Raw genomic sequence first — 22,083 nt, forward strand, 5'->3', positions numbered from 1 at the left:
GTCACCGACTCCCTTCGCGGGCTCGGGGCCGCCTCCTGAGGAAGACAGGCGGCTCCTGCCCTGTCCAGGACAGCGAGGCGGGCGGCCGAAGAGAAGTCGGGGCGGAGCGGGGCCCCAGGCGGGCTGGCCGGAGGGTCGGGGACGCGTGCTAGGGCAGGACCGAGAAGTCGGACCAGGGTCGTCGCCGGCCGGGACCCGGAGCCGGCCTCGCCAGCGCCGCGGCTTCGCTTCCGGGTGAGAGGCGGGCGGGCCGAGCAGTTCCGGGGCGGGCGGCGGTTCCGGCTGTGCGGGCCGCGCCGCGGCTGCTGGTCCCGGGCGCGCGGAGGGCGCGAGCGGCGCGCGGGGGCCGAGGGGGCGCGAGGCGGCGGCGCGGGGTCTCGTGGCCCCGGCGGCGGCCCATGGGGAGGGAGGCGTGAGGCCGCGGCCTGCCCGGGGCTCGGGGGGTGGGGGGAGCGGGGCGGGGAGATGGATAAACTGACCATCATCTCAGGATGTCTCTTTCTGGCCGCCGATATCTTCGCCATCGCCAGCATCGCCAACCCGGACTGGATCAACACCGGGGAGTCCGCCGGTGAGCGGCGGGCGCGCGGGGCCGGATGGAGGACTGGCTGAGGGCGAAGGGAGGGGAAGGGAGACCCAGCTGAGGAGAAGACCGGGCTGGAGGGTGCGAGGCGGGGGCCGGCCTGAGGAGAAGGGGGCGGAGAGGCGATCCGGGCTGCCGGGGCGGGCGGCCGAGGGGCAGAGGGGATGGCGAAGGGGACGCGCGGGGCGCTATCGGGACCCCCGGGCGGAGGGGAGCTGCGCCCCAGGCTGAGTGCAAAGTGGCGGAGGGGCGAGGAGACCTGGGCAGGGCTGGCGGTCCTGGACCGGGGAGGGAGAGTGAGGGGAGACAGCCGGCGACCTGAGGGACTGTAGAGGAACGAGCTTCGTCCTGGACTTAAACAAACAAACAAAAGTCAAGGTGGGAGACGGGAGGAAACTGAGGCGCCTGTGAAGGAATTAGAAACCCGCCGGGGAGGCTGGGGCCGGGAGCGAGGCAGCCTATGGAGTGTGAGAGTCACCCGAGAGCTGATGGTCGATGAGAGACCAAGAGGAGTCGGGTCCGACCGCTGACGTCCCCCCACCCCTCCCCAGGAAGCGGCGTCCGGGGGAGAGGTCCGGGCGGGGCCGGGTTCATGGTGCCGGGAGCAGTGATGCCGATGGAGGGCGCCGGATGAGAGCCCCCTGCCCGCACCCCTGCCCAGCCCCTGCCCACTTGGCAGTGTTTGAGATGCATGTGGCTTCCGAGTTTCCCTTTGACGTCTGTGTGGTTATAATTTAGCTTTATTTTAGGCCCCGGAGCTGTAATAACCTTAATAATAAACTTCATTTTATGGAGCATCTTTCGTTCCAGCGCATCACAAAACGCTTTAGCGATCCTAATAGTAGTTTCAGAATTAAATAACACATTAGAGTTGCAGGCAGCCCAGTAGCAGTGCTTGCTGTAGCACCACGGAGCTGTGGGCAGCAGAGACAAGGTGGTGCCCTCAGGAAAGAGGCAGGCATCTTTCTGAAGGGTATCCTAGGTGAATGCCCTTGCACGATTTTTCTCAGTTCGGGCCACCCTCCACCCTCCCACACACACACTCACTCGCTCACACTCACCCAGACCTCTGAGACCAAACCTTTAATTAATGTAACAGCTGCCAGGAGAGCTGATGGGAATAAAGGAATGAGCTTGTTTTCTAACTGCTTGTTCAGTGCAGATGAAGGGAATAATGGGGGGTGGGAATGTCAGACTCCCTCCATGAATAATTTGTTGTAAGAATGTATCACTATGCTGTCAAACTTACTTCTTAAGTATTACTTATGGTTCTGTATTTATCCTGCAATATTTTTAGCCCTTAAAAAAAGCTGTGGCTGGGACATTTGTTGCTTCCGCCTCCGTTCTCTCCCCCATCTAGACCTAGTAACACAAAATCATGCCATCAGATTTACTGGTTATTAAAATAACACTAAAAATTTCTGCTCCTTTTCTTGCCTATATAGTCTTAGCAGAGCTCTTAATTGTAAAGCATATATGATTGTTATGTGGCCCTATAGAGGTGTTAGCTAATGCTACAGTGGTAATATTGCAATATATAAATGTATCAAACACTTTGTGCAGCTTAAACATACACAATGTTATATGTTAATTATATCTCAATTTTTTAAACTGTAAAGCATATAAAGAAAATATCAATGATTTAGAATTTGGTGAAACTATGGGCTTTGTTTCTGAAAATGCTGGTGATGTCAGTGTTAGTACTAGTTTGTAGTTATATGTGTGATGTCCAGTTCATGACCTGTTGTTGTTTTTATCCTGATTATGTGTGCAATGACTCCTTTTATGAGACTTTCTTTGAGACTTAACATACTTAGGGGCAAAGAGGTTCACTGTTCTAGCAGATCTTTTTTTGTAAAGAAGTTTCAAGTGGAATCCCAATGTACAAAATAGACTAAATGTCCATGGGAAAGATAGAGTTGAGAGAGGGAAGAGAGAGATAAGTAATAGCATAACATTCCTGAGAAGATGTTATGCTCTATTATATTTGAAAGAAAGCAAGAATAGGATGAATACAACTCCTTCAAATTAGGCAAAGTCATCCGCTGTGAGTTGCCTTGGAGATGGGAGGGACAGAAGTCCAAGGTTTGAGAGAAGTAGAAAATGTTCGAAATAAATCAATAGTTGTGAGAGAAAGCATGCTAACCAGAGACAGTAGGATTATCTAGCAGTGTGGACACTTCATTGAAGTCAGTATTCATGAACATACAGTGTGATAATGGGTCTGCTTTGTTGGCTGTCTCTGGTAGTGCTCAGCTACTTTGTCACCAGTGTGTGGTGAAAGCCAATAGAAGGCTTCATTCAGGGTTGGGATTTGCCAGATACATGCAACAGAATGACAGAGGAGCAGAGGTGTTTAGGGTGTTAGTCAAAATATTGTAATGATGGCTCATGAAATCTTAGCTGGATAAAGAGTAAAAGTGAAAAAGGAAAAAGCCGGTATATTGGTCATTGAATAACAGTTGGTATATGGTCAGTGGAATAGTTGATCTGGATCCAATGGAGCTGAAGACTTGACTGGGAGTGATTGATACAGCAGAATGGAAGGGCAGGGCATTGTGGGCACAAGGTCCAGAGTGTGACAGTGGTGATGTGTGGCTGAAGTGGGGAGGAGGTGATTTTTTTTCCTAACAGTTTCCCTTGCCATCTCAAGATACCCTTCAGTTAAATATTCTGTGGCTAGAAAGAGGAATAGGAGGAGATAGTAAGAGCATAAGAACAGGGGGAAATTTTTCAAAATCGTATCTAACCCCGTTTTTTTTTTTGTTTTTTGTTTTTTTGGCCTAACCACTGTACTGGCAGGGAATTCCCTAACGCGTATTTCTTAACGGCTAAATATGTCAGACAATAAGCCCCCCAAAATGTAAAATGAATGAGATGGTATGTTCCTTTGTTCACTCTTGTGCTTTTGCATTGTGATAAGATGCACCTGAACTTTGCCTAGTGTTTGAGCTTGTATGCTCACTGTACACTTTTACCTGGACAGATCCAGTCTTGAGTTTAAAAAAAAAATCAGTGCAGAGTTATACTTTCCAAATCAATGAAACATTTACAGGAAGTTCAGTTAAGATCTCAGAGGTGACAGGACTAGCTTTATGCTAAGATCTGCATAAATGTGACTTCACCTGGTAGCAAAAAGTTAATGTGTTGATTCCCTTTGGTGCATTATACATTGTACAAAAGTCTTGATTGTGATGTTTTTACTGCAGTTTTTTAAATGAACAAAATATATTTTGAAAATAGAACTCCTGGAGCTGAAAGATCTGTAGAATGTAGTTTGAAAACCACTGCAGTAAACTAGTAAGGGAAAGTTTAGGATTCAAATCCAAACTTTATCACTTACTAACTCTGTTACTTTGGGAAAGTTACCTAGCCTCTCTCCTTATAGTTCCCCTTCTGTAAAATAAGGGTAATAATAGTATCCATCTCAATGGGTTGTTGTGATGATTGAGTTAATTCATGTAAAACATTTAGAACAGTGCCTGACGCATAGGAAGTGCTCAGTAAAAGTTAGATATTGTTATATTGCTGTTCTAGTTTATAACAGGTGTCAGAATCCCAATTTTGAAACTAAAGCTCAGAACTTATTACTGTGAGAACCGACACAGTTTCTTTATTAGATGTTCTTGGAAATGAAGAAACATCAAGAATAATATAGCCAGGCTTAGTGTTAGTCAAATAAATTTGTCTTCCCTCTTGGCTTTGGACTTCTCCATCACTGTTTATCCTCTTTCAGTCTCTCATCTCCATATTCTAGTGTCTCTACACCTCACCTTCTGCTTGAACTACCACAAAAGGAAATGAAATATCCCAAAACAAAAAGCTGAGTAGAAGAACTTCCTAAAATCCCAACTAATAAACTATATTACCATAAGATTATGGACCCTGCTTCATACCGGCAGTTTTTATAGTATTGGCCCAAATACAGAGAAAGCATGTTCCTTTAATTTTCATCTGTGTGTGATAGCATTTCCTGAGTTTGTTCTAATAGCTTGCGGATTATGCTCAAACTTTTAAAGATATGACTGCCACCTTATTTATTTATTTTTTTACTTTCATTCTTGTTCTTTTAAAAATTGTTTAGATTGGATGTTAGGGTGTTTAAGGAGTCTCAATAACACCCTCTTCCCTACTTATATTCTGAACTAATTGAGAAAAAAAAGAATAAGATAATTAGGAGCCAAAATATTATTTATTATTGATAAAGAGGATATTGGCGAATGTGGCTTATATCCTTGGACAAGTCACTTACTCTTACTGGGCCTCAAAATTGAACAGACTTAACTGTCCAATCCCAGGCAGGACTTGGGACCCGCCCTATAAGACTTCCAGCAGGAAAGAACAGAAGAGATGAATGCTCCCTTTAGGCAACTTGCTCCCAAGGGCAAAAAATTGGACCACTTATGCCCAGTTTTTTCTCCTGAACTGTCAGTCAGATGAAGTCATTCCTCCTGATCTGAGAAGGATTGAGTGAGGGGACACAGATAAGCTAAGATATTCTAACAGCCATACCTCTACCCCGCCCCTCATGGATAGAAACATCAGAAATGGGAAAAAAGCATTACCTGGTTGAAACCCAGGATATGGCTGGCATTTGCAAGGAAGAATTTTCTTTTTCCTCAAGTACAAAGACTGGCAGATGCTTGGGGTAATAAAAGACTTTGTGGGGAGGGTTTCATTTCCCATTCTGTTACTCACTACTCTCTCCACAGGAAATCCTGGTAAACCTCAGATAGGGGACTGTGGGCTTGACATCTATCACATAAGAGTTCAAGATCTTTAGGTAGATCCTAGCCTACAAGTTGGGAGTGTTTGGTTTAAAACATTAAAATTACAAGCTTCCCAAGCAGACCTGTTTATTAAATACTAGAAAATTATTAAATAATAAGTCCTTTCTCCTGAACTGTGACAACTTCAATAATCACAAAGTTGGTTTGGTGTGAAGGAGCTCTGTAACATCAGTTGTTAAACAAACAAGCCTATCTAGAACTTTGTCTTGTTAATCATCTTGGACATGACTTGCAGAGAAGGACAGAATTGGGTTACCTAAGAGGGCAAAAATCTTGAGATTGTGCTTTTCTTTAATTTAAAAAGCATTAACAAAACTTTTTCAATGGCCTTTTGAGCCTTTTTCCAGTAAATTCCTTTTTTAAAAACAGCTTTATTGAGATATAATTCACATAACCATAAAATTCACCTATTTAAAGTATACAATGCAGTGGCTTTTAGTATATTCATAAAGTTGTGCCACCATCACCACAGTCAATTTTAGAATATTCTCAGTACTCCAAAAAGAAACCCCAGATGCCTTAGCCATTACCCTCCACCTTCCTGGTTCTTAGGCAGTCTACTTTCTGTCTTGGTAGATTTGCCTATTCTGGACATTTCATATAAATGGAGTCATACAATATGTGGTCTTTTGTGATTGGCTTCTTTCACTTAGCATAACATTTTCAAGGTTTATCCATATTATAGCAAGTAGCAGCAGTTCATTTCTTCTTATTGCCAAATAGTGTGGTATATCCCCGTTTACTTATCCATTCATCAGTTGATGGAAATTTGGGCCAGTAAATTTCTTTGCCTTCCAAGAATAACATTTCTTCATAATGGTAAAGCAGTATAAAATTTTGTCCTTGTTTTTTTTTTTTAATGGAAGATTTTTTTTTTTTTTTTGGCTGTATTGGGTCTTTGTTGCTGTGTGGGGCTACTCTTCATTGCGGTGTGCAGGCTTCTCATTGTGATGGCTTCTCCTGTTGCAGAGCACGGGCTTTAGGAGCATGGGCTTCAGTAGTTGTGGCACACGGGCTCAGTAGTTGTGGCTTGCAGGCTCAGTAGTTGTGGCGCATGGGCTTAGTTGCTCTGGGCATGTGGGCTCTTCCCTGACCAGGGCTCCAGCCTGTGTCCCCTGCATCGGCAGGCAGATTCTTAACCACTGCGCCACCAGGGAAGTCCTCCTTCATTTTTTAAAAAGTAACATTAGGGCTTCCCTGGTGGCGCAGTGGTTGAGAATCCGCCTGCCGATGCAGGGGACACGGGTTCGTGTCCCGGTCCGGGAAGATCCCACATGCTGCGGAGCGGCTGGGCCCGTGAGCCATGGCCGCTGAGCCTGGGCGTCCGGAGCCTGTGCTCTGCAACGGGAGAGACCACAACAGTGAGAGGCCTGCATACCACACACACACACACACACACAAAAGTAACATTATCAGTATTATTTATTTCAACATATCAAATAAGAACTTTGAATAAAAATTCAAAGACCTCACAGCTAGAGAGAGAAAACCCGCACGCCACAACTAGAGAGAAGCCCTTGCACTGCAACGAACAGACCACGCACCACAACGAAAGATCCTGCATGCCTCAAGAAAGGTCCCACGTGCTGCAACTAAGACCCAATACAGCCAAAAAGAACCCCCAGAATCCAAGGCCAGTCTTTTTACAGTGTTCACAGGTCATACTTGAAACTTGAAATCACTTATAATACTGTGAATTTCACAGCATAGGCCAGATTTTCCAATATGAGATTATATTTCCTGAACAAAGCATATATTCCCTTTACAACGTTAGTTCCAGAAAGCCTCTGTTTTTACCATTATCAACAGAGATGTAGCCACTTCAGGATGAAGGGTGTAAGCTAGTTGGCCTAAAAGTTTTGGAGAAGGGGAATTTGGGACCAAGAACACGGACAGAAGCCATGAGAGAATGGAAAAATCTAAGAGGAAGGAAATTCCGAAAAAGATATTACAGAGTGATGACTGCCGTTGCATTTATTAGATGCAACCAGACTTGTTGAATTTTTCCTCACTTGACTGCCTGAGCCCCTTTCAAAGCTGGCATAGTAAGAGTCATATACGTCAGTCATCCACTGTTCAGCTTAGTGTGTCCTAAAATAGTGTTGTTGTTTAACCCCTTTCCTCATAAATATTGAGTTTGTATTGGAGTTGCAGTGTAGTAAAATGGTCCTATGGGATTTGAGTCAGACATATCTAGATTTGATTCTTGGATTCCCTTTTTATGAGTTTTATGATTTGGGGCATGTAATTTGATTTCTTAGCTGTAAAATGGGGATGATATATTTATCTCAAAGGATGCTTGTAAGAAAATAAAATATGGCATATGAAGAATTAGCACATGGTCTAATACATAGCAAATGCTCAAATGTTAGTATTATTATATGAAAGATCAAAACATCTGAATTTAAAAATATTTCCCTTTTGTATTATTGGTGTTATTTATTTACTTATATCTTACCTTGTTCTAAAAAAGATTTAAGGCAACACGATGTGTCTGTATTGAATATTTCTGAAGTCCAACTTGGGGAGGGGAGGTCTCTGGGAAGACAGACTTTGAGGTCAGTTGTAGTGGTGATATAAGCTTAATGGGATACACGTAAGTACCAAAACCAAGGAATGCATTGGGTTTATATGTTTCTAGAACAGACTAAAGAGGTTTTCTAAGTGAAAGGCAGCCTGGCATAGTGGAAAGAGCACACAGGTTTGGGGGCTAAATCAACATGTAGTCAAATCCCAGTCCCACTATTTGCTAGCCATGTAATTGATCTTAGACAAGTTGTTGTTGAGGGTTTTTTATTAATAAAAATTATATCATTCAGATGTGCTTAATACCTCTTGCGGCACTTCCAATTGTTATGCAGGTTCAGACCCCAACTTTCTGTTCTTCTGTAGATTACAGTAATATCTGCAGTGCACTGTGAAAATCATTTATTTCGGAAGGTTTTTTTGTTTGTTTGTTTGTTTTGGCTCTGCTGGGTCTTCGTTGCTGCATGCGGGCTTTCTCTAGTTGTGGTGAGCAGCGGGCTACTCTTCGTTGCAGTGCATGGGCTTCTCATTGCAGTGGCTTCTCTTGTTGCAGAGTACAGGCTCTAGGCGCATGGGCTTAGTAGTTGTGGCCATGGGCTTAGTTGCCCCGTGGCATGTGGGATCGTCCCAGACCAGGGATCGAACCCGTGTCCCCTGCATTGACAGGCGGATTCTTAGACCACCAGGGAAGTCCCAGAAGTTATTTTTAAAGGAATATAGTGGTCTGTAAAGCTTTACGGTTGGAGTATAGAGAGTCAATTAGTCTCACCTCAAAGGCTGAAAATAAGTTTGAAATATATGAGACAGTTGTTTCTTAATAGAATAGTACAACTGAATAGCAACTAGTACAACTGTATAATAGCAAATAGTACAACTGAAAATTTAGTTTTTGTTTATGGAATAAAATTTCTTCTAGTTGTCATTAGCTTCCTCAATGCAACTGTGAGTCTTTGAATTTTTTCATACCCCATTTCAATGCATACTTAAGCAGTGGGCCATATTACATAATCTTATAGGGGAAATTTAGAGATCTAGTAAAGTATTACTGTTTATGAAATTGTTATTATTGAATTATAAATAAGAGCTTAATCATGCCAACTGAATGGATAATTGTTTACATAGTGACCTTATTTTATATCTTCTAAGTAACCCAAGAAATCAGGTTGTACAGTGACAGCAATGACAATGTATAGGTATAAATTTCCTATTTACAACTTTGTTTATGATGATTTATGTAAACATGACATTCATATCTTTTTGGTTGTCAGAATGTTTTATTTTCAAGCTCTGAAATTACACATTTTTTTCTAAGTACTTTTTAGAATTCTTTGCCCAACTAGCAGCTAACTGCTGAAAAGTTTGATACTTAACAAAACCTGGTCCACTGGTAACAACAGATTGGGGGTAGTGGCAACATTATTTATTCTTTATTGACTGTAGACTGGTGAAAAAGTAATATTTAGCAAAGCTATTTGTTGAAATACTAGAGAGGTTAGATAAGAGCATGAGGGAACCTAAGGATCCTTAAAAATCAAGGTACCTAAAAGTAAATATCTGGATCAAAATCACTTTTCAATAATACACCTCTGTAAACTTTACTATGTATTCTCTCATTAACTGTAAATTACAGCTAAATTACATATCCTTACTGAATATGACATGGGCAAGTAGAACGCAGTAGTCCTCTGGGATTCATTGCCTTAGAGTTGACAAAATAAAGATTTGAGTGTTGCTATCAATGATATTTACATGTATTTATGAGTATATATAAACCAGCAAGTATAATTTGCTTACATGAAGTTTCAGTATATTACTTCAGTTTTGAAGCAAACATTTCTTTGAATTGCTGAATTTTTTTTTTAATTGGGAGGAAAAGACTGCACTTTTTATGTGTCTCTTTATACTAGCTTTGCTATAAATAAAAGGTCACATTTGGTATTTTGACACTTGCTGTTGTGTATATTGAGCAAAAAGGCAGCTGCTGACTTTTAATATAGATCTGTTCAACCAGCGACCATATACTGCTATCGTTAGAGATTTAAAAAGAGTAAAGAAAATGCAGTTGGTTGAGTCAAGTAAGAAAATGGCAGAGGAGAATTTCACTAGGTCTCCCCACTTGTGGTCTATTCACAGTAAGTTATTCACATGGAACATTATTGGGTCTACTTTCAGCTATAATAATAGAAATTTTTTTCAAAAATAGATAGGACATGTTCAAATTAAGGCAGAGATTTCCAAAGCCATTTCATTTATATGTCCATTTCATTTATAAAGTACCATCCATTTTAATAAAATAAATCTTTAATTTACTATGAGTATTCTGTAAATCTTCCTGTAGATATTTCGTATACCACTATACTTTATACCAGACAGTCTCACAACAGATGCTTATTAAGGTATGTGTGGTCTGTAAGGAACTGAACTAAATATTCTGAGGGACTGCATTTAAGCAAATGAAAAAGTATTTTATCCTTGAGGAACCTGTACTGTGTTTGGGAAGATAAAGTTATACACATATTAAATAAGTGTCATAGGTGATGAAACTACTTTCTGCCCAGGTGGTTGAGGAGGAGGTAGAATTTGAGCTTAATAGATTATACATTTAATGATGAGTATTTATGAAACTCAATTTTTTCTTTTTTTGGCCGCGTTGTGCGGCATGTGGGATCTTAGTGCCCCGAGCAGGGATTGAACGCATGCCCGCTGCATTGGGAGTACGGAGTCTTAACCACTGGACCGTCAGGGGAGTACCAATGATGGTATTTAAATAATTAGGAAGACTTGGGCAGTGCTTGAAAGTGGAATGGTGTGAGTACACGTATATAGAAGACAGGGAAATTTCCATTTCAGTTCATTTCTATACATCGCTGCTAAATTTATCTTTCTAAAGGATAAGGATAGTAATAATTGCAAATACTTATATAGCATTTACTTTATGACAGATACTTTTCTAGGCACTCTACATGTATGAACTAATTTAATCCTCACAGCATCCCTAAGTGCTGTTATTAGCCCCACAGAGATACAGAGAAATTAAGTAACTTGCCCAAGGTCACATAGCTGGTAAGTGGAAGAGCTGAGATTTGAATCCAGGAACTCTAGCTCCAGAGTCCTGGCTCTTAACCACTGCATATGCTTGGACCAGAAACATTCAGTGACTCTTCATCTGCCATAGCACAGAAGGCACTCAAGGATCTTCACAATGTGGCTCTGCTTACCTTTCCAACCTTAGATCCTACATTTTCCCTATGTGGATCTACATTCCAGCCTCTCTGTATTACTTTATGTTTCCTAAATACAACCTGTAGTCTCATCTCTAAATCTTTGCTTATGTTGTTTATTCTCAGTCTGAAATGCCCTCTCACTCTTCGCAGTTCCTGTTGTATCAGCGTCCTACCCATCTTCCAAGCGTGTGTTAACTGCTGTCTTCATAAAAACCTTTTTTGATCCCCTACCTAAAGTGATTTTTCCCTCTTGCATGTTTTTCATGGTAGCATATCCATATCATGGTTATATGTGTGTTACTTGCCCTGTTTTCTAGTGTAGATTTTTTTTAAAATAAATTTATTTATTTTCGGCCATGTTGGGTCTTTGTTGCTGCGCACAGGCTTTCTCTAGTTGCAGCGAGTGGGGGCTTCTCTTGTGGAGTAAGGGCTTTAGGCGCGGGCTTCAGTAGTTGTGGTGCACGGGCTTAGTTGCTCCATGGTATGTGGGGTCTTCCTTGACCAGGAAGACCGTGTTCCCTGCACTGGCAGGCAGATTCCTAACCACTGCGCCACCAGGGAAGTCCCTCTAATGTAGATTTTTAAAGTTCCTTAAGAACAGGGCATAAAATTTATTGGTCTCTGTACCTTAGGTAGCACTCACACCAAGCTTGCACATGGCAGGAAAGAGGAAGTGTTATGGTTGACACTAAGATTTTGAACCTGGAGTACGGACTAGAACTGGGAACTTTGGAGAGTGAGCTGCTTTAAGGGCAAAAGTGATGATTTTGTTAGACGTTATGTTTGAAGTAAGAGTAGAATTCGAATATCAAAGCAGAAAGGAGCTAGTCAGGAAAGAGGACTATTTGGCATTCCTAGTTGTCTTATCTCATTTTCACAAACACGATACTTACATTGTTACATATGCCAAATTTTTGTTCAATAACTGCATGTCCACAAAATTCATTCTTAAGATTTTTGATAGATTATCAGTTGGTTTTTATTTTGGAAAGTAAGGTCCAGCAACCATCTAGTTATTCCCAACTTTGAAAACATATTATAAGATGAAAGTTAATTTGTAGGTTGACTAGTTGATTCTCTGGGTCAATACAGAAATTAGATTCCTAAGTGAGTCTTTAAGGCCATGTTATAACTGAAACATTTACTTCTGCATCAAAAAAAATAGTAGAAAGCAATACAGTTATATTACTAATAAATAGCTTTTAAAAAGTTAAAAAGGAATAAGAAATGGTGGCTTATTTCTCTGATCCTTTAATTTGTCAATTTGACTTTAAAACTTATGACATTTCTTCTGTGTGATATAGGTGCTTCACTGAGATTCTTCTTACATTTGTCAACAATATTTTGGGTCATTTTTTTACTTACAAAGTGTCCTGTCAAAGGAAGAAAAAGGACTTGCAGAAAATGTATGTTTAAGAGATTTCCTGAAGTGGAATAACCTGAGATAGAATTAACTCAGTAGAGATGAGGAAGATTGGTATGAGTGCATGAATGTGCATGTGATATGTATGGTGCATGATGGTGGTGAGTGGACAGGGGGAAGGTAAGGAACTTGTAATGGATAAATGATCTCTCCGTGGTGGAAGCAAAGTGATACAGAATAGACTAGATCCAGTGCTCCTCATTCAACCCCCATGGGAGGGGCCGAGAGTCCTGGCTAGTATGGTTACTGTTTGTTGAGGGGCCCTGTGAATGGATGGAAGGAGGAGGAAAACAGTATTTTATATGCCAATTGGGGTACAAAATGGTACAAATTAAGTATTTTTAACTTGAGGAGTACCTCTATTGAAACTTGGCTTCTAGTTTAGGCTTTGCTGTAGATGTTTTCTTTGTGCTTGAAAAATTACCTAAATGTTTATTCTTTATTTTCCCCAACCAAAAAATAGTTCTGTGTTCCTCCTTCACCCTCATAAATCCCATCTCTTGATTTAAAATAAAAGTGGGTATATATGATACATTGAATTCTTAGAAAATTATTTTATTAAGAAAGTTATAGTGAAAGGAGTATGGGGGTGAAGCCAGAATTCAGTTCAAATTCTGGCTCTGCCATTGCCCAACTATGTGGCTTTGGACTTGTTGTTTGGCCTCTGAGCTTTAGTTTCCTCATCTATAAATGGGGATAATACCTCTTACCTTGCAAAATGGCTGTACGAATCAAAGTTAATATACCTGAAACACCTACCACAGTACTGGCACCTATGATAGATTGCTGTTGTTAAGCAACTAAATGGATTAATCTGTTATCACATTGTGATACATAAAATATAATGTTGCAATTGGCTATTTGCCCATCGTATAGTCACCAAAAGCAATCTGATTTTTTTCTGTATTAAAAAAAATATTTTATTTATTTATTTTTGGCTGCATTGGGTCTTTGTTGCTGCGTGTAGGCTTTCTCTAGCTGCGGCGGGCGGGGGCTACTCTTTGTTGCGGTGCGCAGGCTTCTCATCGTGATGGCTTCTCTTGTTATGGAGCGCGGGCTCTGGGTGTGCAGGCTTCAGTAGTTGTGGCACGTGGGCTCAGTAGTTGTGGCTCGCGGGCTCTAGTGCACAGGCTCAGTAGTTGTGGCACATAAGCTTAGTTGCTCGACGCACGTGGGATCTTCCCGGACCAGGGCTCGAACCCATGTCCCCTGTATTGGCAGGTGGCTTCTTAACCACTGTACCACCACGGAAGTCCTGATTTTTTTTAAACTGGGGTATATCACTGTGTTAGACCTGGTTGACCCTATCATTTTGACCATACACACTGTACGATGCCCCTGATGCTTAACCTGGATTGCTGCCTTCTTCCTTCCACCTTAGTGCACTAAGAGAAAAAAGTACCAGGCAGCCTATTTTAATGTTTATATACAAGTTCTGTTCTGCATATCAAAGGTAACATGTATTTGGGGATTTTTCCAGGAATGATGACATATTATACTAAACCATTAATATTCTGTCAACCTTCTTACTCTAGCTAATATTTGCTAAGTAGGTTATGGATGTAGTCTGCCGTCCTAAAGTAGATTTCTCCCTAACCAGCTAAGTATATAAGTCATGACCCTGACCTCATTAGTTGAAGTCAGTAACCAAGTATAAAGGGTTCTAAAAGTAAAGGGTGATTGATAATCCCAGGTAGTCTATAAGATAATTTGTTACAGTCCTATTCGTTTGCTTATTATGAGCATAAAATGAGAAACTCTTTACATTTTCTTATCCTGTAGATAAAATAATTACTTTGAGAGTTAAAAATTTTAAAATCATTAATTGAATCACTTAAAAAACCATAGCAATGAATCTTATTTAAAACAAATGTAGACAGTCATGTTAGATCACCTTTAGGACTTCCACTCTCAGTAACATTTAATGTGTTAGGATCCGAAGACAAACTCATGTATGTTGAAGTGTCACTGATATAGGACTAACCCCCAGAGCTTTAGAGGACTATTTCTAGTATCTGCCTACTAACCATCCAGTAGGTAGCTATCATCCATCAACCATTTACAATCACACCAGTAGCCGGTAAGATGTCTGCTTTAAGTGGACCACCCTGTATTTAAGATTTCATTTTATTTTATTGTTTTGACTTTCAAGTTTTATTTTATTTTAAAATTTTTATTGGAGTATAGTTGATTTACAATGTTGTGTTAGTTTCTGCTGTACACCAAAGTGAATCAGTTATACATACACATATATCTACTCTTTGTTTAGATTCTTTTCTCATATAGGTCATTACAGAGTACTGAATAGAGTTCCCTGTGCTATACAGTGGGTCCTTATTAGTTATCTATTTTATATATAGTAGTGTGTATATGTCAATCCCAATCTCCCAGTTTATCCCTCCCCCCTTAAGATTTTAATTAATGTTATTGTGAATGTCTTCAGAGTTATCAGGGGGGTTTTGTGCATTATGGGTTTTCCCTACTGTGCTATTTCTTTTAGTTTTTTTTTATTTAAAAGTTTTACCCCTATAAATTGTTGGCCGGTGCTTTTGTTCTCTTTGATAGCCTAGAGTTATAACAAAAACACTTTATCCCTCATATCGCCTCCTACTGCCCTCTGCCCTCCCTCTTTAAAAACACTTTATCCCTGGGCTTCCCTGGTGGCGCAGTGGTTGAGAATCCGCCTGCCGATGCAGGGGACACGGGTTCATGCCCTGGTCCGGGAAGATCCCACGTGCCGCGGAGCGGCTGGGCCCGTGAGCCATGGCCGCTGAGCCTGTGCGTCCGGAGCCTGCGCTCCGCAATGGGAGAGGCCACAACAGTGAGAGGCCTGCATACCACCAAAAAACAAACAAAAAAAACCCACTTTATCCCTCATATCGCCTCCTACTGCCCTCTGCCCTCCCTCTTTAGGAACTTGATGTGGCAGATCCCAAACTTGACTTCAAGCAGTTCACACCCAGGTGAAAAAGTCTGGCTTGCAAATGTCATCAGCCATCCCAAATGGTCAGGACACTCGTGCAGTTCCCACTGACTTCTTGTATCCCCTTAGATATCACCCAAAGCCCTCTACTGTGGTTGAGGTCTCCAGTCTTCTGAGCTTGGGGTTTTTCTGAGTCAAAAAACTAAAAAGGAAAATCCATCCACTTCTCTGAGGAAGAGGACTGTCTTTTAACTGTATTATTATAAGCAACATAGGCACTTACTCCTTTTCTGTGAACTTATTCTCTTCTACATTCCAGAAATTCTTTAGTGATTCTGCTTTGTTGTTGACATTTTCCCATGCTGTTATAGAATTTTTCTACATATATATTGCTTGGGTCATTTCAGTGGGATTTGGAGAAGGAAGGAGAGCAAATTGATTCACTTCATCTCCCAGAGGTGTTTAATAAATGTTAATTGAATGAGAGAAATCAAAAGAGATTTAGTCCATATTTGCTTATCTTTTAAATTTTTGTTTATAATGGGAAAAGTTGTGATACAGTAATTTTCCTAAGTCACACTTTTTTTTTTAAGGTAAGCCAGAAAAGGTTTAAATTCTGTAGTCCCCATATGGCAAGAACATCTGTGTGACTGGTTAGGATGCAGGAGACATTATAGTTAAGTGGCTAATAACACAGACTCTGGAGTCTGGATTCAAATTCTACCTGTACCACTTGCTAGCAGCATGATCTTGGCCGACATACTTCAGAGGTCTCTTTGAAGGTTAAAACATTCATGTATATAAAACAGTGCTTGGCACATAGCACTGTGTGTCAACTAAAATTAATGGGACTAACTTTTGAAGATTCTTTGCTATAATCTTTTCAGTAGCCATAGGCAGTTATCTTAAAATTGATCATAAATGCTATGTAGTTTTAGGTTGTAGATATAAATGTCACCATACTAGAATGTAGATTCTAGCCTGTGGACAAATAGTCAAATATTTACCCTTTATAAAGAATAGTACCACCACTGTAATGTAGGGCAAAGAGGAAGCTTTGCTTGAACCACATATGTGTGTCACGTATTCAAAAAAATAAATTAAAAATTATAGCAAGAAAGTAAATCCTAGTATTGAATACAAATTGAAACCAGTGAGCCTGACTATATGTCACATTGATAATGTAACTATCAAGGAAAAAAGAATTAAGTAACTTTTGAACATAGTGCTTTCTTAATAGCATATAGCCTAAGGGCAAAGAGACCAGCAAAGAAATATTGAACTTAGCAAACCCCCTATAGTAGCTCTTCACAAGAAATGTTATTCCCATTTTGCTGACGAAGAAGCATATTTAGAGAAGGATTTACTTGGCATCATTTAATTAGGTGGTAGAACTGGATTTAAAAGCCCATGCTCCGTTCTTTATACCGCACTACTTTATTTTTATAGCGTGCTGTTCAGGTGAGTCCCTGGTTTCTTTAGTACCTCCCTTTTCTTGGCGTCATCTGTAATATTAGTCAGAACCCCATTTTCAAGAGCTTCCTAACCTCTCGCATCTCTTTTCCTTCAAGAATTTCATTCCGTGCAATCATGCCTACCCTTTTGAAATCTGCCTTCCTAAATTAAAGGGTATGTGACACTTCCCACACTTTTCTTTACGAATTAAGGTGTCCTGACAGATCTTTCTCGATTCTTATTCCTCCTACTTCACCAATAATTAGTTTCCTGCTGAATTATAGCTAGTGTCAAAGTCATGATTACTTACGGGCATAGTCTATTGATAACTGAGCCTGAAAGTTGTAAATGAGAGACCTGCCTTCTTAAAGACATTTATCTATTTGTAATTTAACATATCTTTTGGGGATTTGGTGGTGAGACATGTAGCGGGAGAGTGATAAAGAATGCAATTGTTGGACCTGCATTTTTTCCATGAAAGATCGTAGAAACAAGTATCACTTTATAAACTGTGATTTTGAAATGATTCATTCATTAAAGAAGGCAAACAAAAATAGCAACGAAACAAAGACATAATAACTGGTTGTTAAATGAACTCTGTCCTTTGAAAAGCGAATGATTAAGGGAGAAAATATGTAAATAACTTGAGTACACAAGCTGCTATTGGAGATTTTGCAGAGGAAAAATGATAGGAAGAATTAAACTGTACAAGAATTTAGTTGGATCTTGCTTAAAGTACTTCGTGTCGTAAATCTCCAAACTTACTTTTTAAATAAATTACAGAATTTAAAGAACTTCTTGAGGGCTTCGTGCTTCCCTGGTGGCGCAGTGGTTGAGAGTCCGCCTGCCGTTGCAGGGGATAACGTGTTCGTGCCCCGGTCCGGGAAGATCCCACATGCCGCGGAGCGGCTAGGCCCGTGAGCCATGGCCACTGAGCCTGCGCGTCCGGAGCCTGTGCTCTGCAACGGGAGAGGCCACAACAGTGAGAGGCCCGTGTACTACACACACGAAAAAAGACTTCTTGAATTAGCAGAATCAAAATGGAATTGTCTATTTTTTAATCACTCATGAAATACTATCTTTAAAATGCATGGCTTTAAAATGTGATTTTAAATAATATACCAGAGAAATTGTCCAGAAGATCTAGGCCCAGAATTTCAATATTATTTTAAAAGGAAGTAAGACTGGCAGTCAGATTAATTTTTTTAAATTGCTTTTAATTAGAATTAAGAAAGTAAAATAGTGTTATAGTCTTTTATTGGATTAACTGAGTTTCTAAACACCTGGAGAAAATTAATTTAGTATTTCCTGTGCAAAGTTGTTTGTGGAGAATGTGCCATTGTCTGTGGAAACGGTTTATGAGACCTCTTTGTTGATGTTTCTACGGTTTTAACTCTCTGGACAAACAAAAAATATTAAACTGTTCTACCAAAATATTACTAAATAGTAAACTTTGAGCACAGTGTTCAATCAGACCTTTTTCAAGCTGGTAGCTATTCATTTAGCCTGTTACTCAGTTCCTTCATTTGTATTGTTTTGAGAATTAAATGAGCATATGTAAAGCACTTAATAATACCATGAATGGCACTAAATAAGTGCTCAGAATATAGTGACAGCTATTATTATTTATCCTTTTTCCTCCTCCAGATTTATGAGTGATAGGGAAACAAAATTTATTTTGAGCACCCTTTATTCTAATGTCAAGGTTTTAAAGGAGAGGTTAGGACAAAACCAGATTTTTCTGAACCCAAACACTTGAGGTTCTGTTTGGGAAATAAGAAAGACAGATGCCAAATATCTACTCTACTTGTGCAGTGGCAAGAAGATTGAATTTCTAATTTGTTTCCTGCCTCAAGCCCTTGCCTTGAATCCCTTTGTCTCAATATGAAAATTTCTGTATTCGTTTGGAGATTCCTGTCTGACTGAAACAACAAAGAACAGTCTCCGGGAGTTTTAGTATGGCTAGCTAACCATAACTTTCTGGAAGAACATCTGGATGCAGTTTCAGCTTCTAAAGTCTATCATATTTTATGTCAGTAAATTTCTGTAGTTCTAAATTATTGATTTCAATTCTTTTCCTAGGTTGTGCCCATCCATTTTAAGAGCTGTATATCTTTTTTTGCAGAAAATACAAAGAATGTAGTTGACTATCAATAAAAATTATTATTATCAATTAAACTACCGGAGTTTTCCCTTCTTATCTCAGTTTCAGAATATAAGCATTACGCCAAACACATAACATGCATATACATATATACCCATACATACAAATGTAGTTTTCCTTTATTGTGATTACTCAATTGCTTTAAGTAGTAGAAGTTATGACATTTGTTTGATTATAATCATTTCAGCAATGTCATGGATAAGCCTTCTGGTCCCTGGACTTTAAAGAGAGAGGATCCAGGACTTCCCTGGAGTTCCAGTGGTTAAGACTCCATGCTTCCAATGGAGGGGGTGCGGATCGGATCCCTGGTCAGGAAACTAAGATCCCACATGCTGCACAGCATGGCCAAAGGAAAGAGAGGATCCTAACATCAGAAGCACATAATTAATACTCTGTAAATATCAGAAGGGTGTCTTAAACTTATTTCTAAAACAACTTTTTTAAAAATTGAAGTATAGTTGATTATATTATATTAGTCTCAGGTGTGCAGCATATTGATTCAGTATTTTACAGATTATATTCCATTAAAATTTATTATAAGATAATGGCTATAATTCCCTGTGCTATATAATATATCCTTGCTGTTTATCTATTTTATACATAGCAGCTTATATTTCTTAATCCCATACCCTTCATTTGCCCCTCTCCCCTTTGATAACCACTAGTTTTTCTATATCTGTGACTCTTTCCTTTTTTAATTACCTTTTACTATACTGAACCTCTTTCTTTTAGGAATTGTTATATATAATCTTCTCAGTCATATATCCTTTAATTTTTCCTTTTCTAAAACCTTATTTTCCCAAAGGCGATAAATTATATATTTCGTGTTCTACATTTACATTCTGCCGAGCATTCCCTCACTATCATATATGTGAATGAGTGTATAAGATCAGAGAGCATTGTTTCCTTTACACTTTCTGCAGTGTTCATGTTTTTAAAAGTTATAAAAGGCAGATTGTTTAATGTACATTCCTAGCATTTTAAATACTTCCAAGTTCAAAAGTCCTCTTTCTCAAGGCTGTTAGATACATGTATGATTCATAACATGAAACAGGGTTGCCTGTTTTTCTTTCTTAATTGAGTTGACGTTTATAGTCTTCCAGCCTTATCATCTGTCTAGGGAAAAAAAAAATCTAACATACTTTAATGTCATTATCATAGATCTTATGGTTTGAGAAAATTCTCCTTTCTTCAATCTCCTTTCCAGTTTTAAAGCTTTTACCTCTCCTTTCATTGTGTCACCAAAATGTAGTTTGGCAATCAGTTGACATGGAACTTCAGACAATTAAATCTTCTGGACAGAAAATGCTGTTGTGTTCTTAAAGGCTTTTCAGCAGTTATTTGGACCTCTCATAGAAATTTCTAAATTACAGGATTGCTAAACAACTTCAGACAAAACATTAATGTTTGGCTAAAAAGACCATTTTCTCAGATTTCTTCCCCATAAACCCATGTTTCTCTACCCAACCCCCCAGTTTCAGAACATTTCCTAGCAAAATTGCTTCTGAAGTCCATTCTTAAGTTAGAAGAAATCTATACAGAGGACAACACCACATTGTTTTAGACTTACATTTCTTAATCCCATACCCTTCATTTGCCCCTCTCCCCTTTGGTAACCACTAGTTTTTCTATATCCGTGACTCTTTTCTTTTTTAATTACCTTTTACTCTACTGAACCTCTTTCTTTTAGGAACTGTTATATATAATCTTCCATATATATGGAATCTATACTATCTATTCAAACTTGACCCAGACTCAGAATTGATAAGAGTGCTCTGGGCCTTAGTATTCTCTTGGGTCTTTTATTTTGCAGACTTACCTGTAGATAGATACTCACTGGGATTCAGAACCTATCATGCATCACCACAGGAAAAGATTCAAATACAATCAAAGTATGTGAAAATCAAAGCTGTATTTTCCAAACAGGTTAAACGTGTATGTCTGTATAAAGCTTAACCAGCTAAGGCAGGTCAGTATTTCTCCATTTGAAAACTTAGAGTGTCGGAACATTAAGTGTGTCATGCATATTTCTAGGCAAATTGTGCGCCAGTGCTTTTCTCTTTACAATTAAATATTTCCAGTAGTTGAGGAATTTTTTTTAAGTATTCTATTGAGCTGACTAATGATCACAAAAGTGATTCTGGCTTATGGTTAGTTTATTCCATTCTTTGCAAAGTATTTTTTACCTACTCTAGAGCACGATGCAATAAATAAGACCCAGTTTTAGTGAGAACTACAAACAATTAAACAGTTAATTGGAATTCAGTAAGAGTGCTGAAATAGTAGTAAATGCATATTGCTGTGGGAGCACATTGGGGTGCCTCTAATTCAGGCTTGGAATGTTAGAAATGGCTAGCTACATGGAATAATGACATCCAACCTGAGATCTAAGGAATAAATTGGCCAAAGAAGGAAAGAATGTAAGAATGTTCCATGTAGAAGGAAAAGCAAGTTTAAAGCCTCAGAGGTTTAAAAAAAAAAAGTTATATGTAGGGAACCTGAAAGCTCAGTGTGCCTGATAACAATAGTTTGAAGGGAGGACTGGTATCAGATGATGGTGGGGAAATGCGGACTAGATCATGAAGAGCTTATTTTTTCCGTCTCTCTTCCTCCTTTTTAAAAAACAGATTTATTGAGGTATATAATTTACATGCCACATAGTGCATCCCTTTAAAGTGTACAGTTTTTAGTATATTAACAGGGTTGTACAACCATCACCACAGTCAATTTTAGAACATTTTCATCACCTCAGAAAGAAACCCTATACCCTTCAGCTATTAACACCCCCACCAACTATCCCAGCCCTAAGCAACTACTAATCTACCTTCTATCTCTATATATTTACCTATTCTGCAGATTTTATATAAATGGAATCATATATAGTCTTTTGTGACTGGCTTCTTTCACTCAGTATATTATTTTCAAGGTTTATCCATGTCATATCATGTATCAGTACTTTTTATGGCCAAATAATGTTCCATTGTATAGATAAGCT

The 22,083-nt window shown here is 39.6% G+C and overlaps 1 protein-coding gene across 1 annotated transcript in view; it reads left to right on the forward strand.

Moving 5' to 3' along the window:
- Positions 1–396: 396 nt before the first annotated feature.
- MOSMO (modulator of smoothened) overlaps positions 397–22,083 on the forward strand; it is a 52,479-nt gene continuing 30,792 nt past the window's right edge. Inside the window, exon 1 of the mRNA XM_059037063.2 lies at positions 397–571. Within this exon, the coding sequence (XP_058893046.1) occupies positions 466–571 (106 nt within the window). The 5' untranslated portion in view covers positions 397–465. The remainder of the gene's footprint in view (positions 572–22,083) is intronic.

This window comes from Kogia breviceps, chromosome 14 (assembly GCF_026419965.1).
Source record: "Kogia breviceps isolate mKogBre1 chromosome 14, mKogBre1 haplotype 1, whole genome shotgun sequence".
NCBI lineage: Eukaryota > Metazoa > Chordata > Mammalia > Artiodactyla > Physeteridae > Kogia > Kogia breviceps.